Genomic DNA, 25,729 nt, shown 5'->3' on the forward strand with positions numbered 1-25,729 from the left:
AGTGTGATTGAGTTGTAGGCACCTACTTTATTTCAGTATTCAGACTATACCATTGAAGACTGCATGGTTGAATGGCATATTTTGCATTGTAGTGCTCATACAGCTTACATATTAGTATACCTGCATTGCTAAAATGATGTCTTTTGCATTTTAATCACTCATGATCTGAGCCAACATAGTTTTAATGAGGAAGGACATTTATAGGCATTAAAGATTTTTCCTGTGTAAGTCATCTAGTCTAAAATGCAAAACAATTTAATGGGCCTGCTGGTGATTTTTTTTTTTTTTTTTTTTGGTCTCTTTTTCCATCTTTTACTGCATGTGGCAAGTCACTGTCAAAAAAACAACAACAACACACTTCTGGAATATAAACAAGAACATGATAAGTGTTTGTACTAGCAGAAGTACATGCGCTATGTATGTTCCTGGCCATGTAGGCCTAATTGATGACTACCAACACATTCATGGCTATAACTCTGATGGTAAAACTGTTTTCAAAACTTGCATTCTTGCATAATTTACAAGGACAAGACATACAGTAGTTTAACCCGATTACAGCTTTATGGAGTAATACCAAGCAATTATGTGATACATGTACTCAGTGTTTAGGCCTACAGTTATCATGATGTCATGATGTCTGTTACAATTCAAATTGTTAGTATGTACTCTCAGTGTTCTACACTTAACATATGGTCTTTACATGTTGCATGGTCCTGTCATGGTTTAAAATACAGACAGATTCACAAACCCAACACAATATGACTTTGTGATTCTTCAATAAGCTATCCAGTGAGTCTGGGGTGCAAACTGAATAATCCTATGCCAGTGTGCTACATTCTACCACCCACGCTCACGTTGGAATGATTAATCACATTTTCATGTCACAGTGCCACACAACACAACACAAAGGTCACCAGAGTAGGTACTTTATGCCATTTTCTCCCCCCCCCTTTTTTTTTTGTTGTTGACAGGTATACTTGGTGTAAATCACCTGGTGATTTTACCAGTTTAGTGCTAAATTCCATATGATTTGTTCAGATATGTTTAGACTGTGTGTGTAATAAAGTGTATTATGTGAAATCTCTACATTTTTGTTTCATATTTTACATAATTTGTATTCAGTATGTCAATCTACAGGAAGAATGACAGTCAATTTCTTGTGTTAATTTGATTATTAAAATCACAGACCAATTTTTCTTGTTAAAGTAATATTCAGAATTTCGTTGGCCACTGGAAAGCAAGTGGCATCACTGTTTCATTTTGCTGGTATAAAATGACTTCATTTTCACAGTCACTATGGGTTAAGCATAGCCTACAGTGTACCATATTGCTAAGTGTTTTATAAGCCGCCGTGTGTTAAGAATTCCAATCAAAAGGGATGCCTTTCAAGCGTACCGGAAAGTATGTTGTTTGGCATGCCAATTTGTGTATGAATACCTAATGCCTGCAAGCTTGCTTCTACCTCTAAAAATTATTAGTGTTCCATCAGGAGTTGGCTAGACAATCAGGCTGTCTTGTTCCTTTTTCAGCATCTGGTGGATGTGGATAATATGAGTGTGAGGACAGAAAAAAAAAATGACTGTACATGATTCAACAAAACTGTTGCAATATTCTTGTGAATACTGTTATTATGTGGATGATATCAGCACAAGACTGCTTTTGAGTTCTCATGAGAGGAAACAAACATATTTTAAAGGTAGGGAATCCCATTTGCATGCCTTAAATGAAGAGTTGTATAAATACAGTGGTATGTTGAAGAGAGTATCATTTTAGAAACTCCCATTAAGTATTGAAAGTGGAAGGTAACATTTAGTACATTTTTATTGACCATTAGATTTTGAATTGAATTTTTTTCGGGGCTCACCGTAAGTTCCAGTACATTACTAGGCTACCTTTGCAGACCCATGCACTGCATGTGTGTCCATCATGTATATTTTGTGAAGAAAGTTCATCAAAACTTACAAACATTTCTATATACATTCTTGCCACACACTCTTATCTATGTTATTACATCAGCTCTTATACTTTTAGATTTGTGTTTTGTGGTCTATAAAAGGTATCCCCTACCTTTAAGACTTTGTTTTATTCATTTATTTCTTTTGAATATAACAGAACCATACAAGCAGTATTGCACGATAAACAGAGTGATAGATTAATACAAAGCCCATCAATAATCAGAGCGGATTTTTGTTTGTTTGTTTGATGAATGCCCAACTTCCCATTTTTAGAAGCTATGAAGTGTTCTGTTTCATATTCCAAATGAATAAAAGAAATTAGGTGATCAAAGGATGATTTTACATTGTGGAATTTACATCTTTGTATGGTACAATGTAAAGAAAGTAATGCATGTAACTGATTTATGAAGGTTTTCTTTTTATTACCAATATATTTTCTTTAAACTTGCAGATGCAGTCAAGTCAGTAATGTAGAGGTACCTCTGTTTTCATACCTCACTGAATAATGATGATAAAAATGTCTTTAAATAGTTTTATTTTTTTTAATCAAACCACAAAAGGAAAAAACTTGTTTCAAGGCTTGTGCAACCAAGAGAGCCCAATAAAAAAAAAAAAAAAAAATTGTATGCCGTGAAAATTTTTTGCTTTACAGTACACGTGTACTTGATGTCCTCCATGTACAGTAGAAAGTGCACCAGGTTTTCTCAGTAATGTATGTATGTGGATGTGTGCCCCCCAAGGTCCCCATCACCCACCACCACTGGTTGCACAAATCATGCATTAGTGCTAGAGGAGTCAATGGACACATGACTTTCCAAGGTTGCACTCTTTTTGGTCTTGACTACATTATTTGGATCCACTTATTATAATATATTCATGAATACCTAGTAGGGGTATTGACTGCATAGTTTCTACCAACTCAACAAAAGACTGATTCTTGAGTGTACATACATATTTGTATTTTGGGATGTTGTGAGGCTTTTTTTTTTTAGTCTTATAGCATGTTTTTCGTGGTCTTTTGTTTTTGTTTGTTTTTGTTTGTTTTTTATAGAGGGGAATCAGTGTGATACATGGTGATATCGATCATGAACACCTGTATAAATGTACTAGATTTTGTTAGCTGGCTATAACTGTTCCATATGTAGCATCAGTACTGTGCAGTGTACAATGTATACCAGGTGGTCAAATGTGTACCGTCTGAATGAAACTGATTTCATAAACTTGCAATGCAATATGTGTGTGTATTTGTGTTGATTAATATGTGTTTGTGTGTGTGTGTGTGTGTGTGTTTATGTTCTGTCCTGAGGATACCTCAGTTTTATCTGTAAACTTTTGTTTGTAAATGTTATATATTGTATTTTTATGTTTTTACCCATCTGCAGGGCCCTCATTGAAAGCAGTTATATAACTGATGAGGCTACCCTGTTTAAATAAAACTGGAAATGAATAAATAAATAGATACCTTAGGGGAATACACATGTCGATACCTCCACATGGATTTATACTTTACTGGCATATGTTCAGATGTACCACAGATCATATAAAATGTGTTGGAAATGAGTCTTCTGAGTGTATGGAGTATCTACATGGGTCCACAGTAAGAACTTACATGTTATAATTCTGTATTAAAAGTACAAAAAGATCAGATAATCCATGAAATTTCTCCCATTAATTCCACCCTTTAGAGCTCAAACAACTCACCCAGGGGATATACATGTATTGTAGGTTATGCTTGAAGGGCCTTTCCTGTGATCATGTATGTCTGTGTGTGTGTGTGTGTTTGCAGTACATCAAGCACATGCCAGAAATTGAATGTAGCTTCTCAGGTCTGTGCCACAATGAAACTTGACGGGTGACTCTTCCATATATAACACAGAGCAATGGGTAATGTGTGCTGGGGCTCTTTGTCAGGGGAAGGACAAGGCCAAACTACAAGTGCATTTGTTTGTTTAGTCTTGCAGGGAGGCTGGGGTAACATCTGATATTTGTCGTAATTCAGACTGCTCCAGCAGACCGCCCTGGAAGTTGAGTGTGTGGGAGGCGTGGCAGATAGATAAGCATGTGATAATATACCATGTGTAAATTCCATCAGGTTGTGTGCATGCATCAATGATTACGCTACATTCACATGTACGGTTGTAATAATGTTAATGGATGAAAATGTTATATTGATTAGAAGTCGACTAGTATAATTACTTCAGAGTACATTGTAACAGATGTTAAGGCGTACCATGCGCAAGTGCATAGAATATACCAGCAGTGTTAGTGACAGAAAGAAAGGATATGCAAACACAATTGATGACAGAATGAAACATGCATACAGAAACTTGCATATTTTAGTCTACTTAAGGTGATACCAAGTGTCACAGAATTTGCCCGATTTCCATCCTTTTATATGGAAATAAACGGAACAAAGAAATTTTCATAACCTCTGAGAACTGTTGGCAGGCTGTAACTCATACAAGACGAAACGGAGGAGACAATGTGCATTCAGTTAACTCAAATATTTTAATTGTCTATAACTGACTATTGGTTTTACAGCAAATTATAAAAGGGAAAAACGAACATAAATTATCAGTGGCTTTCTGGCTCTTAGGACTTTATTATGTTTAACTCAAATTGGATTCATTTCACCTCGATTATGCAACTGGCTGTCATGGATGTAAGTTGTTTGACGATGGCTTATGACGACGACGTATGACGATGACGTACGACGGTGACAATGTAAGTCGATGACGGGGCCCCGTTACGCTGGTGCTGGGATGGACTGTCGCGTGGTCTGTCGTAGCAACTCTTCGCGATTGCCGTTCGCGTGGTCGCTCTCCCGACGGACGTCTTAGCGGTGTCTCCTCAGCATCCAGGAATGAGGTCCGGTCGACAGTCTATGCTCCCTTACTGCCTCGGAGCTGGTCGACAGTCTACGACGCCTTTATGCACCTGCCTCTTGCAGTGTCAGTGGGCCCTTGACCCTTCGGGAAACCCGGAAACCCTTCAAATATTAAAATATTCAGATCACTTACAGCCAGAGCACTTGAACACATTCATATTATCCTAATCGACATTCAAATTACCTCATTATAAATATACAAATGTATCTCAGCTCATGCAACCATAAATAACAACCATTCTATATTCTATATCACATATTAACTGGAGCGTTTAACAATAACCATTATATCTACATCACATATTAACTGAAACCTTTATCACAATCCATTCTCAATTCGGATATCCATTACACAAACGAATTATGCCAATTAAATACATAAACATTTCAGAATTAATGCACTTACCACTATCTGTGGGTATCTCTAGTTAATACTGACTGGGGTGGCGGCCCCTGTCACCGTTACCGAGTGGCCATTTATAACGTGTCACGGAGACAGCACCACAGCGTGATGTCCCCTTCAAGGCCTGATGTCATACTGCCGCTCCTTGCCACACATAGCACTACCGTGGCTCTACCGAGAGCGGTCTGGAATGTCTTCTATTGACATGTGAAACAATTTGCATCAATTTACATACTTAAGTGCTTATTTACAAATTCTATGCAAATTGACCTCAGTGGAGGAGAGCGTCTGTCACTCCACTCGTGACACCAAGTCTTGGTTTGTTGCCATTTGGAATATTCCATCCTGTATGAGTGTTGCCAGAAATTATCTGGCAACAACTATGGGTACATGTAAGTGACTGTAAGTACATAAAGCTTCTGCAAGTGTAAGTGTTTGTGCACTTTTCAACATTTTGGAGATGATTCTTTGTGCTGGTCTGTCAGTTCTGTGCACGAGCCAAGGGGGTCAAATGCAGGGCAAACTATAATGTAAGTGAGATATTTTGATATTACTAGTAAAGAAAGCTCACATAGATTTCTATTTTCTTGTAATTATTTTTTACAGAAAAGGAGGAAGATGGCTGATGAACAAGAGGCCAGTACAAGCAGTGCGACACCTCCCAAGGTACTTTCAGTTTACTTTGTTTCTCTCTTACTTATAGGCAATGTGCCATACAGGGAGGACAGGTTGTTTACATTTCGATCTAAAATGTAACTGAGCATAGTCATGTTCTTTCCAATCTATGTGCTGGTGTAGGACTTGTTACTTTGATGATTTATTGCAAGCTGTTCTCGACAACTCTCTGTGGAATTAATTGATACTTTATGCCATTAACGTTGACATTTTACTTTCAGTAATGGATGGATTCAGAACTTCTGATGTATCATCTATGCTGCAAATGAAAGATAGAATATAAATGATAGACAGAGGGCTTCACAAGTGAATAACAAGTTTCTTAATCTGTGAAGAGCTGAAAGTGCGGTATTTTCATACATATTGGTTGCAGTATGGATTTCAATTTCATTATCACTTGGATGCATAGTGATTTCCTATCAAAATAAAAAAAACACCAAATATCACAGTAATTAAAATTTTTGACAATTTCTTAATCTTTATGATACAGAGCCCTCAAGAAATACATGGTTGTAAAGCTCAGACGATGAAATATCATGATTGTAGACTGCCTGCATAGTGAAATGAGAATGAAACTCAAAATATGTACATTGTATGTGATTGAATGGATGCAGCAACATTAACATTGTAGAACACATCAGTGACAGTTTTAGGAAAATATGATAGTCTGTGCCAAAGTTTTACAGTTCAGATGTGGCCATTGCTGGATAATAAGTCTACAACATTTTATGATGTCACTTATGGACAACGATATAAAGAAAAATTAAAAAGAAAATTCAACATATTTTCACTTTTTAGAGCATAATTAAAGAGCACTTGACTTACCTCTTTAAGAAAGCAGGGGGAATAATATTACCTTTAACACATGTCAAAATAACAAGTCGGTATGTGTACATTATGTTGAAATCAAATTCAGTAGAATTCTCTATTACAGTTGTATATACAAACGAATTTTCTTTGTATCATTTTCCATTCTTGACATGATGAACTGTAGTAGTCTTCTCATCCAGTGATGGCTGCACAAAAATTAAAAAAATGCATTAAAAAATTTCTTTAAACTTTCATTGATGTTTTCTACTTATATTGCTGCATTCACTCAATATACATGCGTATTTGGGTGCCGTCCCCCTGTAAGTCTCTCCTTGAAGGAGACCTCCAAATGATTTTTAGACTCTACATTTGAACATCTATAAATTGGTTGTACTTGGTGTACAGAGTTTAAGAATTTGTGATTGGAATGGAGAATAAGAATGTTCTCATAATTCTTAACAAATCACAATGAACAAAGATTATGTCATTGCAGCCTCACATAAGAATGCATGATTGGGGCTCAAGGAAGCAGAACAAAAGAAAAAATAATGCATAAATTCTACACAGGTTAAAGGGAAGGTAAACCCAAAGAGCAATGTGGATTGAGTGAAAGCAGCAACATTAGTAGAACACATCAGTGAAAGTTTGAGAAAAATCGGACAATCGATGCAAAAGTTATGAATTTTCAAAGTTTTGGTGTTGGAACCGCTGGATGAGGAGACTACTAGAGGATATGACGTATGAGTGGACAACAATACAAAGAAAATATAAAGGATATTCAACAAAAATTCACTTTTCTAGAATTATGAAAGAGCAGTGGACCAACCGCTTTCAGAAAGCAGGGGGAATAATTGCTACCCTTAACGTATGTCAATATCAAGTTGATGGAATTTGTAATTTTCATGAAAAATTGATTTTTGTAGTATTTTCTTTATATTTTCTTGATATTGTAGTCCACTCATACGTCATAACCTCTAGTAGTCTCCTCATCCAGCGGTTCCAACACCAAAACTTTAAAAATTCATAACTTTTGCATCGATTGTCCGATTTTCTTCAAACTTTCACTGATGTGTTCTACTAATGTTGCTGCTTTCACTCAATCCACATTGTTCTTGGGGTTTATCTTCCCTTTAACTTGTAAAGCAAGTGGTATTGTAATGGATTACACTTCTACATTACTGGAATAGTAAGCCTCCTATGTAATCATCTTCATTCAGTCTATTATGTTTCAAAGGTTTTTCAGAAGATTATTGGTTTATCTGCTCAACTACCACAATAAATTCCACAAATCTATGTTGGTGGCACTATATCATGTGAAATTATAGAAATTGTCTAGAACGTCCCTTTAACAGCACACTACAATATGTACTTGATCTGGCCATGTACACTGTAGATGTAAATCAAATAGTTATCATTGCACTTATCAGTGTGGTGGTCATGTGACCACAGAGCGTACAAAATCTTGTGGGATCAATTGTTTTACATGTAGTAGAGGGATAGGAAAAGAGAATGATAACTTAAAGGTCCTCTATCAAATGTAAAGGAAACTGATTATCATCATATTGCAGTTGTGGTCATGTTTGTGGATTCTTATCTAAAACAACCTCTTTTTTTTTTTGGTGTTCTGTAGAAGCGATCTCCGTCCAAATCCGACAGTCCCCAGCGCAGCCCCAATGTCAAGCGCAAGCGGACACAAGCCGAGCGATACCAGTCGGATGTGGTGGAGGCATTCTCTAAACACTCCAAGACCCGCACTCCGACCTCCGCCAAAAAAGAGGTGTACTTTGGGAAGGGTGCCTACTTGGCAGTCCGCAGTGAAGGTATGTTACAAACAAGCATTGTCATATTAAGAATTTAACATATTTTGTGTAAAATACCTGAAAATAGTTAATCTTGCAGACTTGTTCTTTTAATTTTGCTTCTCAGATTTCCCGCCTTTGCTGTCAAGTATATCTCATTACACCTAGAAATGGGTTTCAGTCGAGAGATAAAGTGCCTTGTGTGCTTTTTAGTAGTGGTAGTATCAGTATCACTATTTTGATTGTCCTTCTGTGATATGGGCACTTAACCCCATGATGAATTAAGACCATAATTACCACAAAAGTTTTAAATCCAATTTGTACTGTATAATCCTCCTCATTGCAGCTTTGACGTCCTTGGAGTTGGTAACTAGATATACTGAAGATTCATTTCTGATCATGTCTGAAACCTAATAGGTTATTATTCATCCGGGAGGAAAATCAATATCTTGAGCAAATATTTACAATGTGTGTGTACTGCAGCAGCTGAGTATAGTATGTCTGGATGATAACTAGTGTCGGGACCTCTCTCAAATAGGGTCATGGGCTTTTGATGGTCCTACACTAAAATCCTTGTGATTACAATGTCATGTTGTAAAAGTTGCTGTTTTTCATATTTGTTCCTTTGAAAAATGTTCTTTGTGTCAAGAATTCTTGAAAGAGTGTAGCCTGTATGGATGAATCGGACTTTAGAGCACGGTAACTCACAGTGGACATAACTGGGGGCTTCCAAAGAAGAAGAAAAGCATTTTCAATGGGTTTAATGCAATGAGCCAGGTGCATTGATATGTTGATATTCTTTGTTAAGCATACTTGCAGCCCCCAGTTAGAAATTACTGTGAAAAACGGTACCCAAACCAAATTGGTCTATTTGCTAAACATTTCAAGACTCTCCTGATGGGTAAGTAGTGATTTGATGGATTCAACTGAATGTGTACACAGTGGAAGACAAATTTACAATGTACTTTGACATGGTAGTACCAAGACCTAGCATATGAGAGCAGGACCACCCAAAGGCTGTAGAAAGAAAATTTGGAAAATGCTTGCAGTACTCATGAAGAAACTGACTGAATTTGCTGTGATCAGTTTATTGTGCAAAATTCTTGTACCACCAAAGATAGGCAAAAGGAAAATGAAAGAAAAAAGAGTGTTTTGCAGCACACCACATCTGTATTATGTACTTGAAGTTTTTGTTGGATCCCAGTATTACAAATGAAGCATCGTTTTGATTGCAATGAAAATACCTTGGAAATTAGATTGTAGAAGAAATGTTGGCATCACAAGCCACATGAAATCTGTTACTCGCACTTAGTTAGTTTTGGCTTTCTTTCAGTCAGTGCTGATAGAAAGCTTCAGATGATAATGAAACAGTTTAAATGTGTGTGAGTGGGAGTATTTAAAGTGTTGGTTTCTTTTGGCTATCACTGTTATGGCTACATCTGAATGTACCAGCACATTGTGGGCAGTACAAGTGCTGTTATGATCGTCATGGGGTAGGTGCATCAGATTTCTTCCCATGTCCAAGCTTTGCATCTCTCTTGGGTTGTCCCTTTAGCTCTACTTATTGAGCAAATTGCATGAATCATGTGAGCTGATGAATGATTCGTACCGTATTGGAAACAAGCCAATGCTCGACCCTGTAAGAAAGCCTTGTGGAGACTCTCCTCACATGTCTGATCATTTCTGCTCATGTGTGTACTAGAGAAAATTTGGAAAGCTGAATTTCTTCCTCGTGGTTGGGGTTTTGCAGATCTATAAGATTCAAAGATGGTTAGATGTTCAACTGAAAATGACTTTACATCACTTAAACCCGTGCAGCTTTTTGAATGCTGTGTACATTGTATCGTATTGAAGCTGATAATACTATCTAAGCTGATGTTGCTGCAACCTCTTTCCTTCATGTCATTTGTAATCAGTATGTTATGAAAATGAGATTGATGAACCATGGAGAAGTTGATGGAGAAATTAAGAATGATAATTTGTGAAGTAGTTTAATCAGGGAGAGTGGGAAGAGAGGTTGTGAACAGAGAGTAAAAGAACAAACCAATCACCCAAGGTAGTGTTTCCTTCATTTCTGCATCCTTCATGTCTGGCTTCATTGTGAAACCCAGTCATTGTTCATCTTACGTATGTCAAATAGATTAGCCACTAGTTTACCTCGCCATCCTTGTTTTCTTGTTCTGTATATCAGGCGGATTTTACCTCTGTCAGACGCTGAAGTATGTGTACGATCACAGCCGCTCCCTCAACATCCAGTGGCTGGAGGAGACCAAGCATGGCATCTACAAGATGTCCTTTCTGGACTGCGTTGACCGCGACAGTGTGCTGACCCAGGTCCAGCTCAAGCCGGCCGGAGAGAAGGGGCTCAAGAAGCTGCCGGACAACGAGATCTCCCGCATCGAAAAGATCCTCAACTTGTCTGTCAAGAAGGAGAAGGGTCAGCTCAGTGATGCAGATGGTAAGTCTGATAGAGAGAGAGAGAGAGAGAGTGAGCAAGGTAATAAATTATGTAATATATTCATGGAGATATATGTATTCATTTGTACTTTAAAGGGATGGTACAGTTTTGGTTGAGATGGGGGATTCAGATTTTAACTGTACATGCAAGATAATTAGAAACCACCTGTGAAATATTAAAGAGCATACAAGTGTAATAGATATTCAAAGTTTATTTGATAAGAATCGGTTTTGAAATGGCTTGGGTATCCAAAAACAAAGTAAAACAGAGTGGTCCTAATGAAAGATGGGTCCCACCTTTTATTGCGACCTCTTTGATTTTGGCTATCTCACCATTTCAGAACAAATTTTCATAAAATAAACTTTGAATCTCTTGTAGAATTGTATCCCCTTTCATATTCCATCAGAGGTTTCTCATTTTCTCACAAAAGTGTTGGAAACCTGAAGCCCCATTTTATCCAAAACTATACTATCCTTTAAAGACATGAAGAATGCAATTTGAAAATCTCTCTTGGATTGGTTACCAATGAAAGATTTCTTAACGAACTTTGAATAATTTAAGATGACAAAATTTGATATCTTGCCACTTGGTACAAATCCATCCTTCAGGTCGGGCTTCACTTGATCAGCTGTCCGAGCAACTTGCTCAAGGGAAGAAGGGCAGAAGGTCAACCACCCCCAAGAAACAGACACCTGCGACCAAAAAGTCACCAGGTAGGGCCAGAACAGTTGCCACGAAGGTTCAGAGGAATGCCAAACAGCTGAAGAGGAAACAGAGAGTTGTGAAAGGTATATTTGTTAGAATTATTCATTTATTCATTCATTCATTCATTCATTCCTTTATTTAATGCTTTCTTTTTTGTCTGTTTGTCTAAGCATTCATGTTTTATGTACAAGTATCTGTTTAGTTCATTTATTTATATTCATCTGTTACTTTTTCTTTTGTTCAAACTTATTCATTTCACAATATCTTGAGTTGTACATAACAGAATCTGATTAAAGAACATATCAAATGGTGCCCAAGGATTATTGGAAATAGTCAAGTTACTGTCGTAGATAACACACCGACACATTAAATAGGCATACTGAGTATATTGCGTAGTGTAATGTGTGTGATGATTGTGTCATTTTGTGTGTGTTTATGTTTGTTTGTGTGTGTGTATGATTTCTGACTAATCTGTTGGTTTCATGTTCAATAACAACATCTCCAAGACTGATTCTTCACTAATTATATTGCTCATCCAGTAAAAGTTTTTTTTTTTTTTTATAGTTTATTTAGCTCCTAATGACCTTGAATGTATTACCTTTCATTTATAGTTATTCATGATATTGTTATTGCAAATTGATGTTTATTGCTACATTTGATGCTCAAGAAATTGGAAATATGTAATTAGAAAAGATTTTAGTTTAGCGCATGCAAAATCTTATGAGAGGATTATGGAATATATAGGATGTATTGTTCCAATAATTTCTTTGTTTGAGAAGTAGTAAAGTAGTAATGTCATCAATTTTCCTCTTCATGACCACAGAGAAGAAAAGGGGAGGTGGAAAGAAGGGTAGGGATGCTGGGAAGGGTGGCAAGAAAGAGACAGAGAAAGGAGGCCGAGGCAAACTGGACCCAAACAGACGACTGGTGCCCAACAGCAAGATTGAACTCGTCAACAAAGATCCCATGTTTGAAGTCAAGTAAGTGTCTTTGACCCCATTGTCAAGATTGACAATCAGACCTGGTGATTGCAGTAAGCTTAGTAGATATAAAGTGGGTTGGATGATGTATTAAAAGCCAGTTTCTCGCGTGAAATATGATTGTGAAAGTGAGTTTGCTTGTATGGTTTACTTCCTGCCTTTTCACAAAAACGAGATCATTCAGTATTTATTCCATCTTTTGTGATGAGCAATGAACATGCCATATTTAAAATATGCAAGATTCCAATTTTAAGGGTGATATACTCTTATTCTGTAACAGACTTTTAACTTCCCTTCTGAATTGTAAGAAGAGGTTGTCATCAAATCCATCGAAAGTGCCTCTTAAACCCAATATAATCAATTGTGTTTCAAAAGAGATTTGTCACCATCAGATAATCTTGTTCAAAACAGGTAAGAGTCCTTGCATCATTGATGTTGTAACAGTTCATCAAAGCCAGTGGATAAGATGGAAAAGATTCCATGATTGTCATTTACCATGACTCTGCTTTTGGTTGTACATTGATTATTCTATGTTGCCTTCACTGTTCATCTGTCTGTCTGTCTGTCTGTCTGTCTATTCCCTCTGTATCTCTCTCCCATCTCCCTCTGTTTTCTCATTCCTCCCCCTCTCTCTATTTCTGTTACACTTTACAGAAATGAGAACAGTATGCCTGAGGTCTCACGCATCGTCCAGTGCAAGCGTGCCATCCGAGCTGTACTGACCAATGACATGCCCCTCCTCAAACAACTCCTGGCCAACACCAAACAAGTGCCTTCTGTCTTTGCCAAGAGGAGTGTGGCTATAAGGGAGAATGCCCTTGACTATGCCATCAAGGTACAGTCCCAAAGGACAAACTTTTTTTTTTGAAAGTAGTATTACTCTTGTACCAGCTTCTTACTTTTAAGGAACTCCTCACAATAGACACTGTAAAACCAGCAATTTTCACAAACATAAAACTTCCCATATTTCATGAGGAGCCAAGATTCTCAAAATCAAATTGACGCAAAATTACAGCAAATCCCTATTTTACTGATAAATGTGGTATACTTGTAATTTTTGTCATGGTTGGTAATTCAGAAATGTTTTATGCTGTGAGAAAGGTTGTCAGCTCCAATACAAGAAAGTTTCATGCTGCAAACATTTCTGGTTTTATGTTATTTGAGACTTCTGAAAAGTGTGTAAAATAAAGGTCTGCCTACAGTGTAGCAGTGAGGAATGAAAGAATGATGATAACTTGTCTTCATTCACACAGTGTAGCCGTGAGGAATGAAAGAATGATGATAACTTGTCTTCATTCACACAGTGTAGCAGTGAGGAATGAAAGAATGATGATAACTTGTCTTCATTCACACACTGAAGCCGTGAGGAATGAAAGAATGATGATAACTTGTCTTCATTCACACACTGAAGCCGTGAGGAATGAAAGAATGATGTTAACTTGTCTTCATTCACACACTGAAGCCGTGAGGAATGAAAGAATGATGATAACTTGTCTTCATTCACACAGTGTAGCAGTGAGGAATGAAAGAATGATGATAACTTGTCTTCATTCACACACTGCTTATGCTGCATCATTTCAGAACGAAGAAAAATCCTTTCTATGACTTTGATATTCAAATAGTGTTTTTGGATACTGAAATCGAGTTGTGAATGTTTCTTTTGGAGTAGTGATCTTGAGGTGACATGTCCAGCTGATCTTCATAGCTATTGATGAATGAATGGAGTCGCCTGTAGTAGGACTCATTTTGTGCCATCAGAGAGTGTGATTTCATTCCTCTACTCTCATACTTCTCATTGCAGGCAAACAGCCAATCCTTCATCAAAGCCTTGCTGACTGAGATCAACAAAGGCTCCCGACGCTGCCCCATGCCGAGCCACAGCCTGAAGAAGGAGTCCACTGGAAGGTGAGATGAGATGGCCTGTCCTTTTCTCATAATACTGTATACGCCATATATTTCGCATTTCTAAAGTTTTGCGAATCGGGAATTCCCCGACGATTTCTCAAGTGGTTAAATTCATGATCGTGGAGTCCTGTACTGAACGGAGAAGTGTACATGCGTACATCACATTCATAGCATAATCAGAGTCAATATTTTCGCGTGTCTTTGATTTCGCGAATAGCACCTGACTCGCGAAATTCGCGAAAACAAAAACCTCGCGAAATATTTGGCGTATACAGTATTCAATCTTGATTCAATTACAACAACAAAACAAGCTTAATACAAGACAGAGGTTTGGCATTATACAGTCTCTTGGATCTGAATTCATGAAGGTGATTTAAATTTAAATTCAGTCCATGGACTAACATAAGCGTGAAATAGGTATATCTTTGCGCAATTGTTGTTTCATGTGTTCGTGTATTCACAATTTGTCACACACATTTATGCTGAAAAAAATTGCATAAACTGTGGTCTAGATACAAACCACCTTCATGAATTCCTGCCTTGATGTCTGTTACATATTGATATTTCATTCAATGGTCATTTCCAGCATAGGCAGCTCTATGCACCACATTTTCATTTGCGTGCTGTCTTGACCAACCCTGTATAGCTTGTCAAATACAGGCCAGCCCAATCAGAACACAAAACATCATTATTGTCTCTAAGTTGTACTTCCCTCCCTCCTCCACTTAAAATTTGTAGGGGAAAAAAAAAATTATCCAGCTACTAATCCTAATAATACAATGATCTTTGCTGCCCCCCCCCCCCCCATGAGAAAATGCTAATACCAAAGTGCTGACTGGAGGTTCATTGTCACTTTCACTTCTGTTCTTGTACCCAAAGTTACAACTACATAAGCCTGGGTCATGCTGTGAGGAGCATCAATGTAGCCAGGGGATCCAGGGAAGGAAATGATGCTTTCTTGAAGGTAAGCAATAGCGTCTTTAAGCTGGTCTTTTGCACTATGTTGAAATGTGTTTGTCACGCTTCCCAATTCTTTTTAAACTAAATACTCCCTGTAAATATACATGATTGTTATTTGTATATCTTGCATTGTTTTACTTGGTTTTATTTTTTTGTTTTGTATACAAACGGACACTTGTCTCTTCACTCATGTGTAGTGTTTTGAGCTGGTGTATATCTGATCCAATTTCCACTCCTTTCGTACGAAAATTATTCAAGTTACAACTGCTATGGGAAAGCAGTCTTACAATGGTTTTATATTTATGAGTGAGTGCACTATACTAGATGCCCCAGAGAAGGTAGGTAGCAAAAAATTGTTGTACAAAAATGTACTTTGAATAGGACCTTTTCAGTATTGTGTAATTATTTTTGATTTTAACTATTGTTGTCTTCTTTCTCCTTCTATCAGGATTACCCCGATGTTAATGTGGATGACTCAACGATCGCCAAGAAACTGATGGAGCAGGGATCTAGCCTGAGCACCATCGACATGGTCATTCGGGAGAGGACCAATGTCAAGGTGAGTTGGGACTTTAACAGTTTGACCCTCATTGGGGCAGAGTAGCTCTCCCTTCCCTCCAATGTAAAAAGGCTTGTTTTGTTTTGTTTTGTTTTTTGATTTGTGGCTTGAATTTCTGTGTCCTTGGTTTGGTTGTAGGCCAAAAGGGTAGTGTAATGATGTAATATGGTCAATTGTGTGTTTTGGGGACAAAATTGTGTGTGTGGGTGTGTGTGTGTGTGTGTGTGTGTGTGTGTGTGTGTGTGTGTGTTTGTGATAGTGATGATATTCTTGGATGTCATGATTTGGAAGGATGTTCTCTGAAAAGACATAATATGCATAATACAAAAAGATTGATCATTGATAAAGCAATGATGTATATAACTGGAATGAGAATATACAAAATGAAAAGAAAAAAATAGAAGGATTTAAGACATGATTACAAATGAGAATATTGAAAATGGGTTGAAAATTGCAATTGAAACTAAGGTGAGAATCATAATGATGCAAATCTGTATAATTTAGAATGAAATATAGTCAGAATGATGAAAATTATTGGGAAATGCATAGATCTATGAGATGTAGTTCTGCACTTTTTCTGAATCAGATTATTTTGCATTGGAACTGTGTACAATTTGATACATTTATCTCCTGTGTAATCCCTGCAGTCTTCATGATCTTTCATTGATAGGCCAGAGTGTTTGAAGAGATACGGGAAGCGGTCAGACGAGGTCATCGCAAGCTTGCTGGAGAGTTGGTCAAACGGTCCAATGAGGGTGGAGGATGGGGGTTCAACAAGTTGCATGAAGAGGTAATGTGCCATGTTCATACAGTGACAAATATTTTTGTGCAATGAGGTCACTGTTCGAAGAAAACTTCAATTTCTTGTATTTGGAAAATTGAATTATAATTCATTTTTTAAAAACATTTTTGTCGTCAGAAATGCATAAACATATGCTTAATCTTAGATTTCGTATGTCATATGTCCTAATATTAATCAGCCACTGTGGAAATTTTACATGCCTGTCTCTGTTCCGATTGAAGGGAAGTCTACTTTTTACAGTCATATCCAGTTTTCTAAATTTTACTGGGACTGTGTAATAGTGTCAGAAAGACATACATGTGTCAAGTTTCATCACAAACCTTGAATAACTCTGACAGTGAGAACGTAACTGCATGCTTTAAATACCTTTGTACCCTTATTAAATCATAATTTCTGCTCACCAGGAGGTTCCTGTATTTTGGTGGGCATGTCAATAGTTGCTATGTCATATTTGATTGCATAATTATATTGTGAAGAGAAACTGTTTTGATGCATCTTCATACGCAATACAGATCAGCCAGGTTTGTTAAGTCCACTGAATGATGTAAAATTTGAAAGTTTTGTAATTTAGAAACTTACAATAGACTTCAAGTGCAGTCAGTCACAGGTAAACAAAGAAGGAGAATACCTCAAATGGATGAATGATGAACTGTGAAAATATATTCTCAATATTACTTCATTGATGTAGGTGCTGTTGTGTGACAAGCCGGATGAATTGTCACCTTTCAAACCGGTTTCAGTGACGAAAAAGCCTTGGACCAATAACAGGGTATGTGCACATTGGCTTGGTGGTAGTCATCTGTTATACTTCCTTGCACCTGGCTTGCTATTGTAAGGGTCACGAAGTTCAAAGTCATATTGTCATTTTACAGTAAAGGCAATAACTCCTGAAGCTACCATTTTTTATTGGCAAGCTTGTTACAAAGATAAGCCTAAATAGGGCAGTCTGGTGTATTTTTAAGATCATATTTTGAAATTGATGTAATATTGTTACTCAAAATAAAACACAGACCAACAAACTTGTAAAAAGATTGAATTATGACATTGACATTAATTGGTATGATGTGGGATTAGATAGGCAGAATTAGGAATGAAATCAAACTCTGAAATAGTACAGAGTTTGACGTAACACAAGAATGATTTGAATTAAACCAGTCTTGTACATGTGGTGCCTTTAATATAATGATCTGTTGAAGTAATGCTTGAAGTCATGAATGAAAAGGTGAAGTTGATTCTTCACATTACTTTTATACAAGGTGGCATGAAAATAGCAAAACTACTTGATATTATGTACAGTGATGGGAGAAATCACTGTCTGATTGAAATGTCTTAGGATAGAGTGATGGCAAAGTCAATGAAAGAATTTTATGGGTAGGACAAGGGAAACTGAGAACTGACAGGATATGAAATGAGGAAGCAGCAGGACGTTTATTTGTCTTTTCTTTGACTTCTCTTTCCCATGACAGATCATGCCGCTGCACTGCGCTGCCATCAATCCCAATCCCAAAATCTTGGACAAGCTGCTCTCTACCGTGCCTGAGATGAATGCAACGGACACCAGCGGCCGTAAGGTCATTCACTATGCTGCCGGCTGCACTGGGTCGGGACCACTCGAGCTGCTGCTTCAGAGGTAAGAGAGTTGATTTTTCTCCGTAACATTTAGAAAAACAAATTCTTGCATCATCAAGGTTTATGACGGAGAAAATCCCTGTAGGAAGACTAAAGGTATGAGCTAATGTAGTGAATTGACTCATGTCTAAGAATGCTATAGTGCCATATTCTTTAGGCTGCGTTTATCTTTTCCCTGTTTGAAACGGCTTTCAAAAGCCGTTTCCAAAGCCCTTTCGAAAGCCATTTCCAAAGCCCTATAGAAACGGCTTCCAAAATAGTTGCATTTATCAACTCATCGCGAACATGAAAACTGGCCTTGTCACTTTGCAGCTGCATTGCACAATTTGACTTAGAGCCAAAGGGGTCATATACTGTAACTGCAGTACAAAGCTGTTTCAGAACAGCTTTGCGTTTATCTCGCTTCAAAGGGCTTCTCGAAACAGGTTTCTGGAAACCTGTTTCAGAAAGCACAAATTTGCGGTTTTCAAAAAGGCTTTCCAAACCCCTTAATCAAAACAGCTTGGCGTTTATCATCTCATAAAAATTCCCTGAGAGCCGCTTTGAAAACCTGTTTCTGCCGAGAAAAAGAGTTGATAAACGCGCCCTTAGATGAAGGCTTGTTGTAAGTGTGTAGCATCCAGTATCACAAGGAGGAAACAGAATATCAGCTCTTAACAGTTTCCCTCTTAGCAATGTAAGTCTAAGCATTATAGAACATATTTTTTTATTTTTTTTTTTTAGGTTTTATAATCTTTAATAAGATTTGATACCATTTGCATTAAAGTTAATAGTTACTGCCAAATTTGTGGCGACGTTGCAAAGCAAAATAGGAACCGGAAAATCATGTGCATTCTGCTGTTGTTTGTTTGTTTGGTATTTTGTTTGGTATTTGTTATAGAACATTTTCTTGTGTGTCAGCCACTGACGCATATGATTGTTCATTTTGTTCATCTTTATATATTTCATGTGTGTCATTCCTCTACAGAGGGGCCTTTGCCGATGAGACAGACAACCAGGGGAACACAGCGCTCATGATTGCTGCCTCACTGAACAGAACCCAGAATATTGAAGTCTTGGTCAAGAAGCTGAAGAATGGTAAGACATCAGTCACCTTTCACAGCATGGGACCTGCTTGACCAGTGGTCATCACCGGAGTCAAATGCCCTTATCATATTATAACTTGTACAGCTGTCTTTTTTGAAACTGTAGTATACATTGCACAATAACCAATTTATAATTCATCAGCCTTTTCTGATCATGTGACTGTACATTTAAAAAAATATAACACAAGTTTATATGAGTTGTTTAGAGTACTGGTATTGTTATTTCCTGTCTCAGCCTGATACTTTATTCAGATGACAAAATTTTATCACTTCAGTTGTTTAATACCTTCTCTGTAAAAGAAAGATTGAAAATGTGAGTTTTACATTTACATGTTTATGTATTTGAAGTCATTCTCAGGAAGGTTATTATTATCAATATCATTAGTTTTAATGGTCTGCTTTGTTCGTTTCAGAGAAGAAAGGAGGAGTTTTCCGGAAAAACAAATTTGGTCAAACACCGCTGCACTATGCCTGCTTGATGGGCCATACTGTGAGTACTACAGATGATGCTTGTTTGTTTGTTTGTGTTTGTGTGTTTGTGTGTGTGTGTGTTTTTGTATGTGTGTATATCTAAACAAGTGGACACATTATAGCATTCAATTTCTTGTTATGATTGAATACATACATCTTAACCCGTTGAGGACGAGTCCTGAATATACTCGGGCAAGTGTCTATTATGAGAAATGTGTGTTGTAGCAAAATCAGTCCGTCCTCAAAGGGTTAAATCAGACAGTCTTGTTTTGAAATCTTTATAGAAGTGCCTATGGCATTTTAATGAGGTGTGGTTCAGTTCAAAGATTGGTCTCATCGACATTACACATGCCATTATGACAGCATATTCTGTCTTAATGATAATAATAGCAGCTATTTGTATAGCACCCAGGTCCACCTTTCGATGCTCATTGCGCTTCAAGAAAAATATATATACAAGACATGAGAACAGGGCAGAAAAAAAAAAACCCAACTAACAAGCAAACACATACCTGATATCAACACAATTTTCCTGAAGGTTATAGATTTCAGTTATGTAATCCTCAATGTGAGAGAAACAAATACATTTTCAGTTTTGATGAGAATGTTTTTGTTGATGACAGTTGATGTGACTAAATGGGTAGTTGATTCCAAAGTTTTGGTCCTATGACTGAGAAGGCACGTGAAATTTAGCAGAAATTAGCAGAAATTAGGAGTGCTTTAGATAGAGGCTACTACAACCTCTTTGTAGAATAAAATCTGTTGATCAGATATGATGTTTAACTGGAGGTCTTTTCTTCCCCTGTCCAATTCTTGGTAGGATGCTGCCCGAGCTCTCCTCAAGCATGGAGCCGACCTCAAGGCCACCTTGTCAGCAGGGAAGAACAAGTTGACACCATTCATGGTGGCCTGTGAGCAGGGCCACCTTCAGACAGTCAAGGCCCTGGCGGACAGTGGGGCTATTCTGGACCAGAGAGGTGGGTACCTGTGAAGCGCCCTCGTTTGATTGTAGGTGACATCAGGGTTGTCTCTTTTGGCTTAACTGATGTCATGCTGATTTGGTGTGTTTTAGGGTAGGCCTATGGTGAATTTAGCTTGGATTTTCGGTAGTATTAGTTGTAATATGTACCTGTTGAAGTTATGTGGTAGTGCACTTTTGTGATTGCTTTCCTCTGGTCTGTGTGTTCTATTTTTGTATTTATGTGTGTATGTGTATCATTTTCTTTCTTTTTTTATGACTGATGATGTGAATGTGAGGAGTGTTGATAGACTAGAGTATGACATAAAGTGTAGCCTTATTTCTTTTGACTTTCTTTTTCAGTGTAATGATTTTTTTGTTATTGAAACCATTATTATATAGTAGTTACATCAGTAAGTCATGTACACATATCTTATGCTTCTCATTCCAGACAAAATCAAGAGGACACCCCTGATGCTTTCCGTCATGAACGGCCATGTTCCCATCGCAGCCTTCCTCCTGCGTAAAGGCTGCGATCCCAATGCCAGGGATTCTTCAGGGAACACACCGCTCCACTACGCAGCCGGCTATGGATGGTGGTTTGCCCTGCGTCTCCTGCTATCTGGAGGTGCCAACCCTAACACCCTCAATGACTGGAAGGTAAGTCTGACGTTCCCATTTTGAAGTACTCTTTCCTCTACATGATCAGGTACCAGTTACATTGACTTGGAACTCCCTAGTCACATTACAGGGCTCGACCTTAGCGGGAGCCCGGGGACCATTGGCTCCCCAGAATCGCTACGGGCTCCCCAGAAATGTATGAAAAAAGCCCGGCTGGCTCCTTAAGTTTTTTTGCCGTAGAGCCTCACGTTTCAAGACAGAATCATAGTTTATGTACACACTCACACTATCGACGAGCGCGAGCGGCCCCGGCGCGCGCAGCGAGCCCTGACGCTCGAAGTTATTACAGTGCACTCCCGTTATAACGAAATGCTCGGGACCGGCGGTTTTCTTTCGTTATAACGAAATTTCGTTATAACCGAACAAATACAATATATAACGAAAACAAGGAAACCACGCATATATATCACATTATGTTTGCTGAATACTCATCATACACTGGAAAGCTATGTGAAATGTGATGGGATAACTGTATTACAATAATAAACGCAAGTTCCACTCAGAAAGTGTGTGTGGCACAAGGAGAGAACACACAGTGGTGTGAAGCGTTCACCTATGCAGAGACGCTATAAATGCTTGTTCCGCTACGTATTTTCGAAAGCAATTCGCATTTCGTTATAACGGAGCACATTTCTTCTGTATTTCTTTGTCTGTGGCACTCGGAAAAGACTTCGTTATAACGGAAATTTCGCTATAACCGTGTTCGTTATAAGCGAATTTTGTGCCATAGACTTTAATGGTGATAATTTTGGGACCAGAAGATTTACTTCGTTGTAACGAAATTTCGTTATAACCGTGTTCGTTGTAACGGGAGTGCACTGTATCCCTGAAATTGCGATATAGACTACACGCTGAACATGTTTCATTCTCCAGCCGGCCCACGTTGCCCGCATGTGTGTGTGTGTGTGTGTACCCGACGTGTGTGTGTTCGTATCTTCTATTATAGAATAGTGTGCGCACATGCAATTCGCTGCTTGCGTACTGTGGACACCGAACGGAACTCCGCGCGCCTGAATCCCTGTCGCCTACGGACCCTGGATGTTTACATCGATCGCCGTGGTATCCCCATGTGTGGCCGGCTGGGGAGCGTGCGTGAGTGATAGCTAAGCTACACACTGTAGCCAGCTGCCACTATAAACAGTACACTATTTCGTTTTTAGTCGGGGTAGAAGCGCTCCGTTGTGCAATGTCTGCTTCATTTTCTCTACTTCTTCCGCTTTTCCCTTGCCTCCCAAGTGCGAAATGATTTTTAGAGTGTTGTGTGTGTGTTTTTGTAACGTTATTGCATCATTTTTCAGCAAGGAAGAGGTGAGTTTCTGTTCGTGTATTGATGTGCACTGCAGCATGTGCAGGTGAAAAGCGTTCGAGCTTTCTTTCCCGCGAGTATCGTGGAAACTCGATGTATTTCTAGGCCTATTAAAGGAGATCTCATATAACAGAATACTTATAACAAACTATTTTCCGGTCAAAATGAATTAATTTCCTTTGTTTTGTATCGTTTATTGATGATCCCAAGGTCCAAGGATCTCGTCGCAATACAGAGTTTCCAATGTGTATTAATTTTCGCGTAGCTTTCGGTGCTGCAAACTTGCTAGGGCCTATTAAATCCTACTTACTACTAAACTTATCGTTCTATTTCTGTCGTTTCTCACACCTCGTTTGGTACGATTTCTTCCATTTTATATCACTTTATCCGTTCCCTTTATACTTTGAAATATTTAAACGTAATTCTTTCAAGTGTCTCGCACTGTTATTTCCGTAACGGCGATTTCTCCACTTTGCTGCAATACTTTTTCGAATCGAAGCGACGTGTGTTGTCTTTTCTAAATATTTGTGTTGGTAGGTGTTGATACTTTGTATTTGTTATTTATTTTCCTCGGTTTTTATCTCGAGGGACTGTGCATGTTTCTTAATGTTGATAGGAAAAGGCTAAAATGATCTGAGTGATGTCTGATGGTGATGATGAAAACTATGCTGGTATAAAAAGACGGCTTACTGCATGCTGAGCGTACGTGCCGTTCGTTTTATTTCACTTTCCCTCTTATTCTTCTTTCCCCTTACTCTTCTAGGTTCTTTCCCCTCCAAAGAATGATTAAAAAAAAAAGAAATTACATACACCTCACAACAAAAAGATCCATGATCTACCAACCTTCGTAAAGTTAAATCTAAATGTTCAGTATCAGCAAAGAATAAGGGGAAAGCATGAATTACAATAAATTAGAGCGAAGAGATTGTGAAATACTGAATACATGCGCGCAGTCTCTTCGGCTCGAAGAAACTTGACACCCCTCCCCTCTCCCCTTGTGGAAATTTCCACAAAAGCAGGTGCCACACCCAGGTGCGTGCCAGACGAAAGAATGCGCGCACTGGAATAAACAGCGTGTAAATATCCTGGAAATATCGATCGAAGAACCAGCTCATTAGTTGAATTAAAGGAATCATTGCAAAGATATCGTGATTCTATAGCCTTTCTTTTGGCCCATATAGTAGGAAACATCAAACAGTCGAATATAGTGTACTTAATCGAATATCTTATGTTCCCTGAACAATAAAAAAGGATCGATTAATCAGTCAATTAAAAAGGTAATCACAGAAATACTTAAAAGGTATCGTATATGCCAAGACAAATTCACTACGAGTAGGTCCAATGAGATGCAGTCATCACCTGCTTAGACAGCAAAATCATGACAATTAATTTCAGTTCATGCTCATCATAACTGCTTATTACTTTTCAAAGTTTTGGCTATCAACATTCGTTCGTAGGTGTTTTTGTTTGTTTTGTATGTTTTTCCTCGTGAAAAACGTAATGACTTCTTCGTATCGAATGTAAACTGCATGTTTACCGTAAACAAGCCATCAGCTCAGCTATGGCGCATTCGATCCATCGAACTTGCAGTAACCTCTTAGGCAGAAGCACATGGCGCATTCCTTTAAACTTGTTTGCACATTGGCGCAACCACACATGCACAGCGCGGCATGTTGCGATCATCGTTATAGCAGACTTTCCGATTCCAGTTAGGGTAAAAGAAATTGGAATACCGGTACTTTCGGAAAATACCGATGTTTAAAATCCAGTAAAATTAAAAAGCCTGAAAACAACGCATGATTATGTTTTATAGTAAACAATAGTTGGAAACAGCGAACAGAGTTTTGCATTCACTGACACAGAAGCTTTCTTGAGAAGATGAAAGCATTCCCCCTCCCCTGCTAGATAGTGGAAGCTTCCATAACCAGCCCAGCAAGTTTCTGGAGGTACATACATGTACTTGTAGTCTTGTACACATGCATTGAGAGAAAGCAATCAATCAACTCTGAACATTGCGTAGTTTGGATTCTTTATCGTGCTGGTGACCAGCTCGATACTTCAGCATGTGTTGTAATGTTATACTAGGCCTTATAAGTCGACGAGTTTAATTCAAAATGGCAAAAAGAGGGAGATGGAAAAAATACAGATTCTGGTGGAATATACGGATTTTGGAGCTGCTGAGTACGGATTTGTGCTTCCAAAGCTTGGCAGCTCTGCTGATCAATCAACATGTGGCGTTACATAATTGTTTCTAACCCACACCTTGCAGCTAAAAAAAAAAGAAGGAACCGAGAAAGAAAGACGATATGATCAGACCAGGGTAAGAAATTACACAAGGGAATGGGAGAGGGACCACACAAAACACCTACACACACACACGCAGGTGCACGTGGCAGGCACAGTCACACACACACACACACACACACGCACGCACGTGCGAGGCACGCACACACACACACACACACACACACACACACACACACTGTGTGTTAGAGACTAAGAACAAGGTATCTCAGGCTTGTGTCTGTGGAGAAATGCATGTTATATCTAAATGAAATCTTCTCCACCAGGTTAATACACGCAATAGACCTCTACTGCTGATTGTGATTGAGGGAACCGTGGCTCCCTAAAACTCAGTTTGGCTCCCTAAAAAGGTCCCTGAGGAGCCCGGCTGGCTTCCTAGAAAAAAAGTTAAGGTCGA

General features: G+C 38.3%; 1 protein-coding gene across 1 annotated transcript in view; it reads left to right on the forward strand.

The window, feature by feature from the left end:
• LOC140232830 (poly [ADP-ribose] polymerase tankyrase-like) overlaps window positions 1–25,729 on the forward strand; it is a 93,575-nt gene that overhangs the window by 38,818 nt on the left and 29,028 nt on the right. The window contains exons 3-18 of the mRNA XM_072312947.1: window positions 5,852–5,911; window positions 8,361–8,550; window positions 10,721–10,987; window positions 11,596–11,775; window positions 12,516–12,672; window positions 13,327–13,507; window positions 14,474–14,577; window positions 15,457–15,541; window positions 15,986–16,096; window positions 16,767–16,886; window positions 17,587–17,667; window positions 18,365–18,528; window positions 19,495–19,604; window positions 20,026–20,102; window positions 20,904–21,060; window positions 21,493–21,701. Of these exons, the coding sequence (XP_072169048.1) occupies window positions 5,852–5,911; window positions 8,361–8,550; window positions 10,721–10,987; window positions 11,596–11,775; window positions 12,516–12,672; window positions 13,327–13,507; window positions 14,474–14,577; window positions 15,457–15,541; window positions 15,986–16,096; window positions 16,767–16,886; window positions 17,587–17,667; window positions 18,365–18,528; window positions 19,495–19,604; window positions 20,026–20,102; window positions 20,904–21,060; window positions 21,493–21,701 (2,253 nt within the window). The remainder of the gene's footprint in view (window positions 1–5,851; window positions 5,912–8,360; window positions 8,551–10,720; window positions 10,988–11,595; window positions 11,776–12,515; window positions 12,673–13,326; window positions 13,508–14,473; window positions 14,578–15,456; window positions 15,542–15,985; window positions 16,097–16,766; window positions 16,887–17,586; window positions 17,668–18,364; window positions 18,529–19,494; window positions 19,605–20,025; window positions 20,103–20,903; window positions 21,061–21,492; window positions 21,702–25,729) is intronic.

Source organism: Diadema setosum, chromosome 1 (assembly GCF_964275005.1).
Source record: "Diadema setosum chromosome 1, eeDiaSeto1, whole genome shotgun sequence".
In the NCBI taxonomy this organism is placed as follows: domain Eukaryota; kingdom Metazoa; phylum Echinodermata; class Echinoidea; order Diadematoida; family Diadematidae; genus Diadema; species Diadema setosum.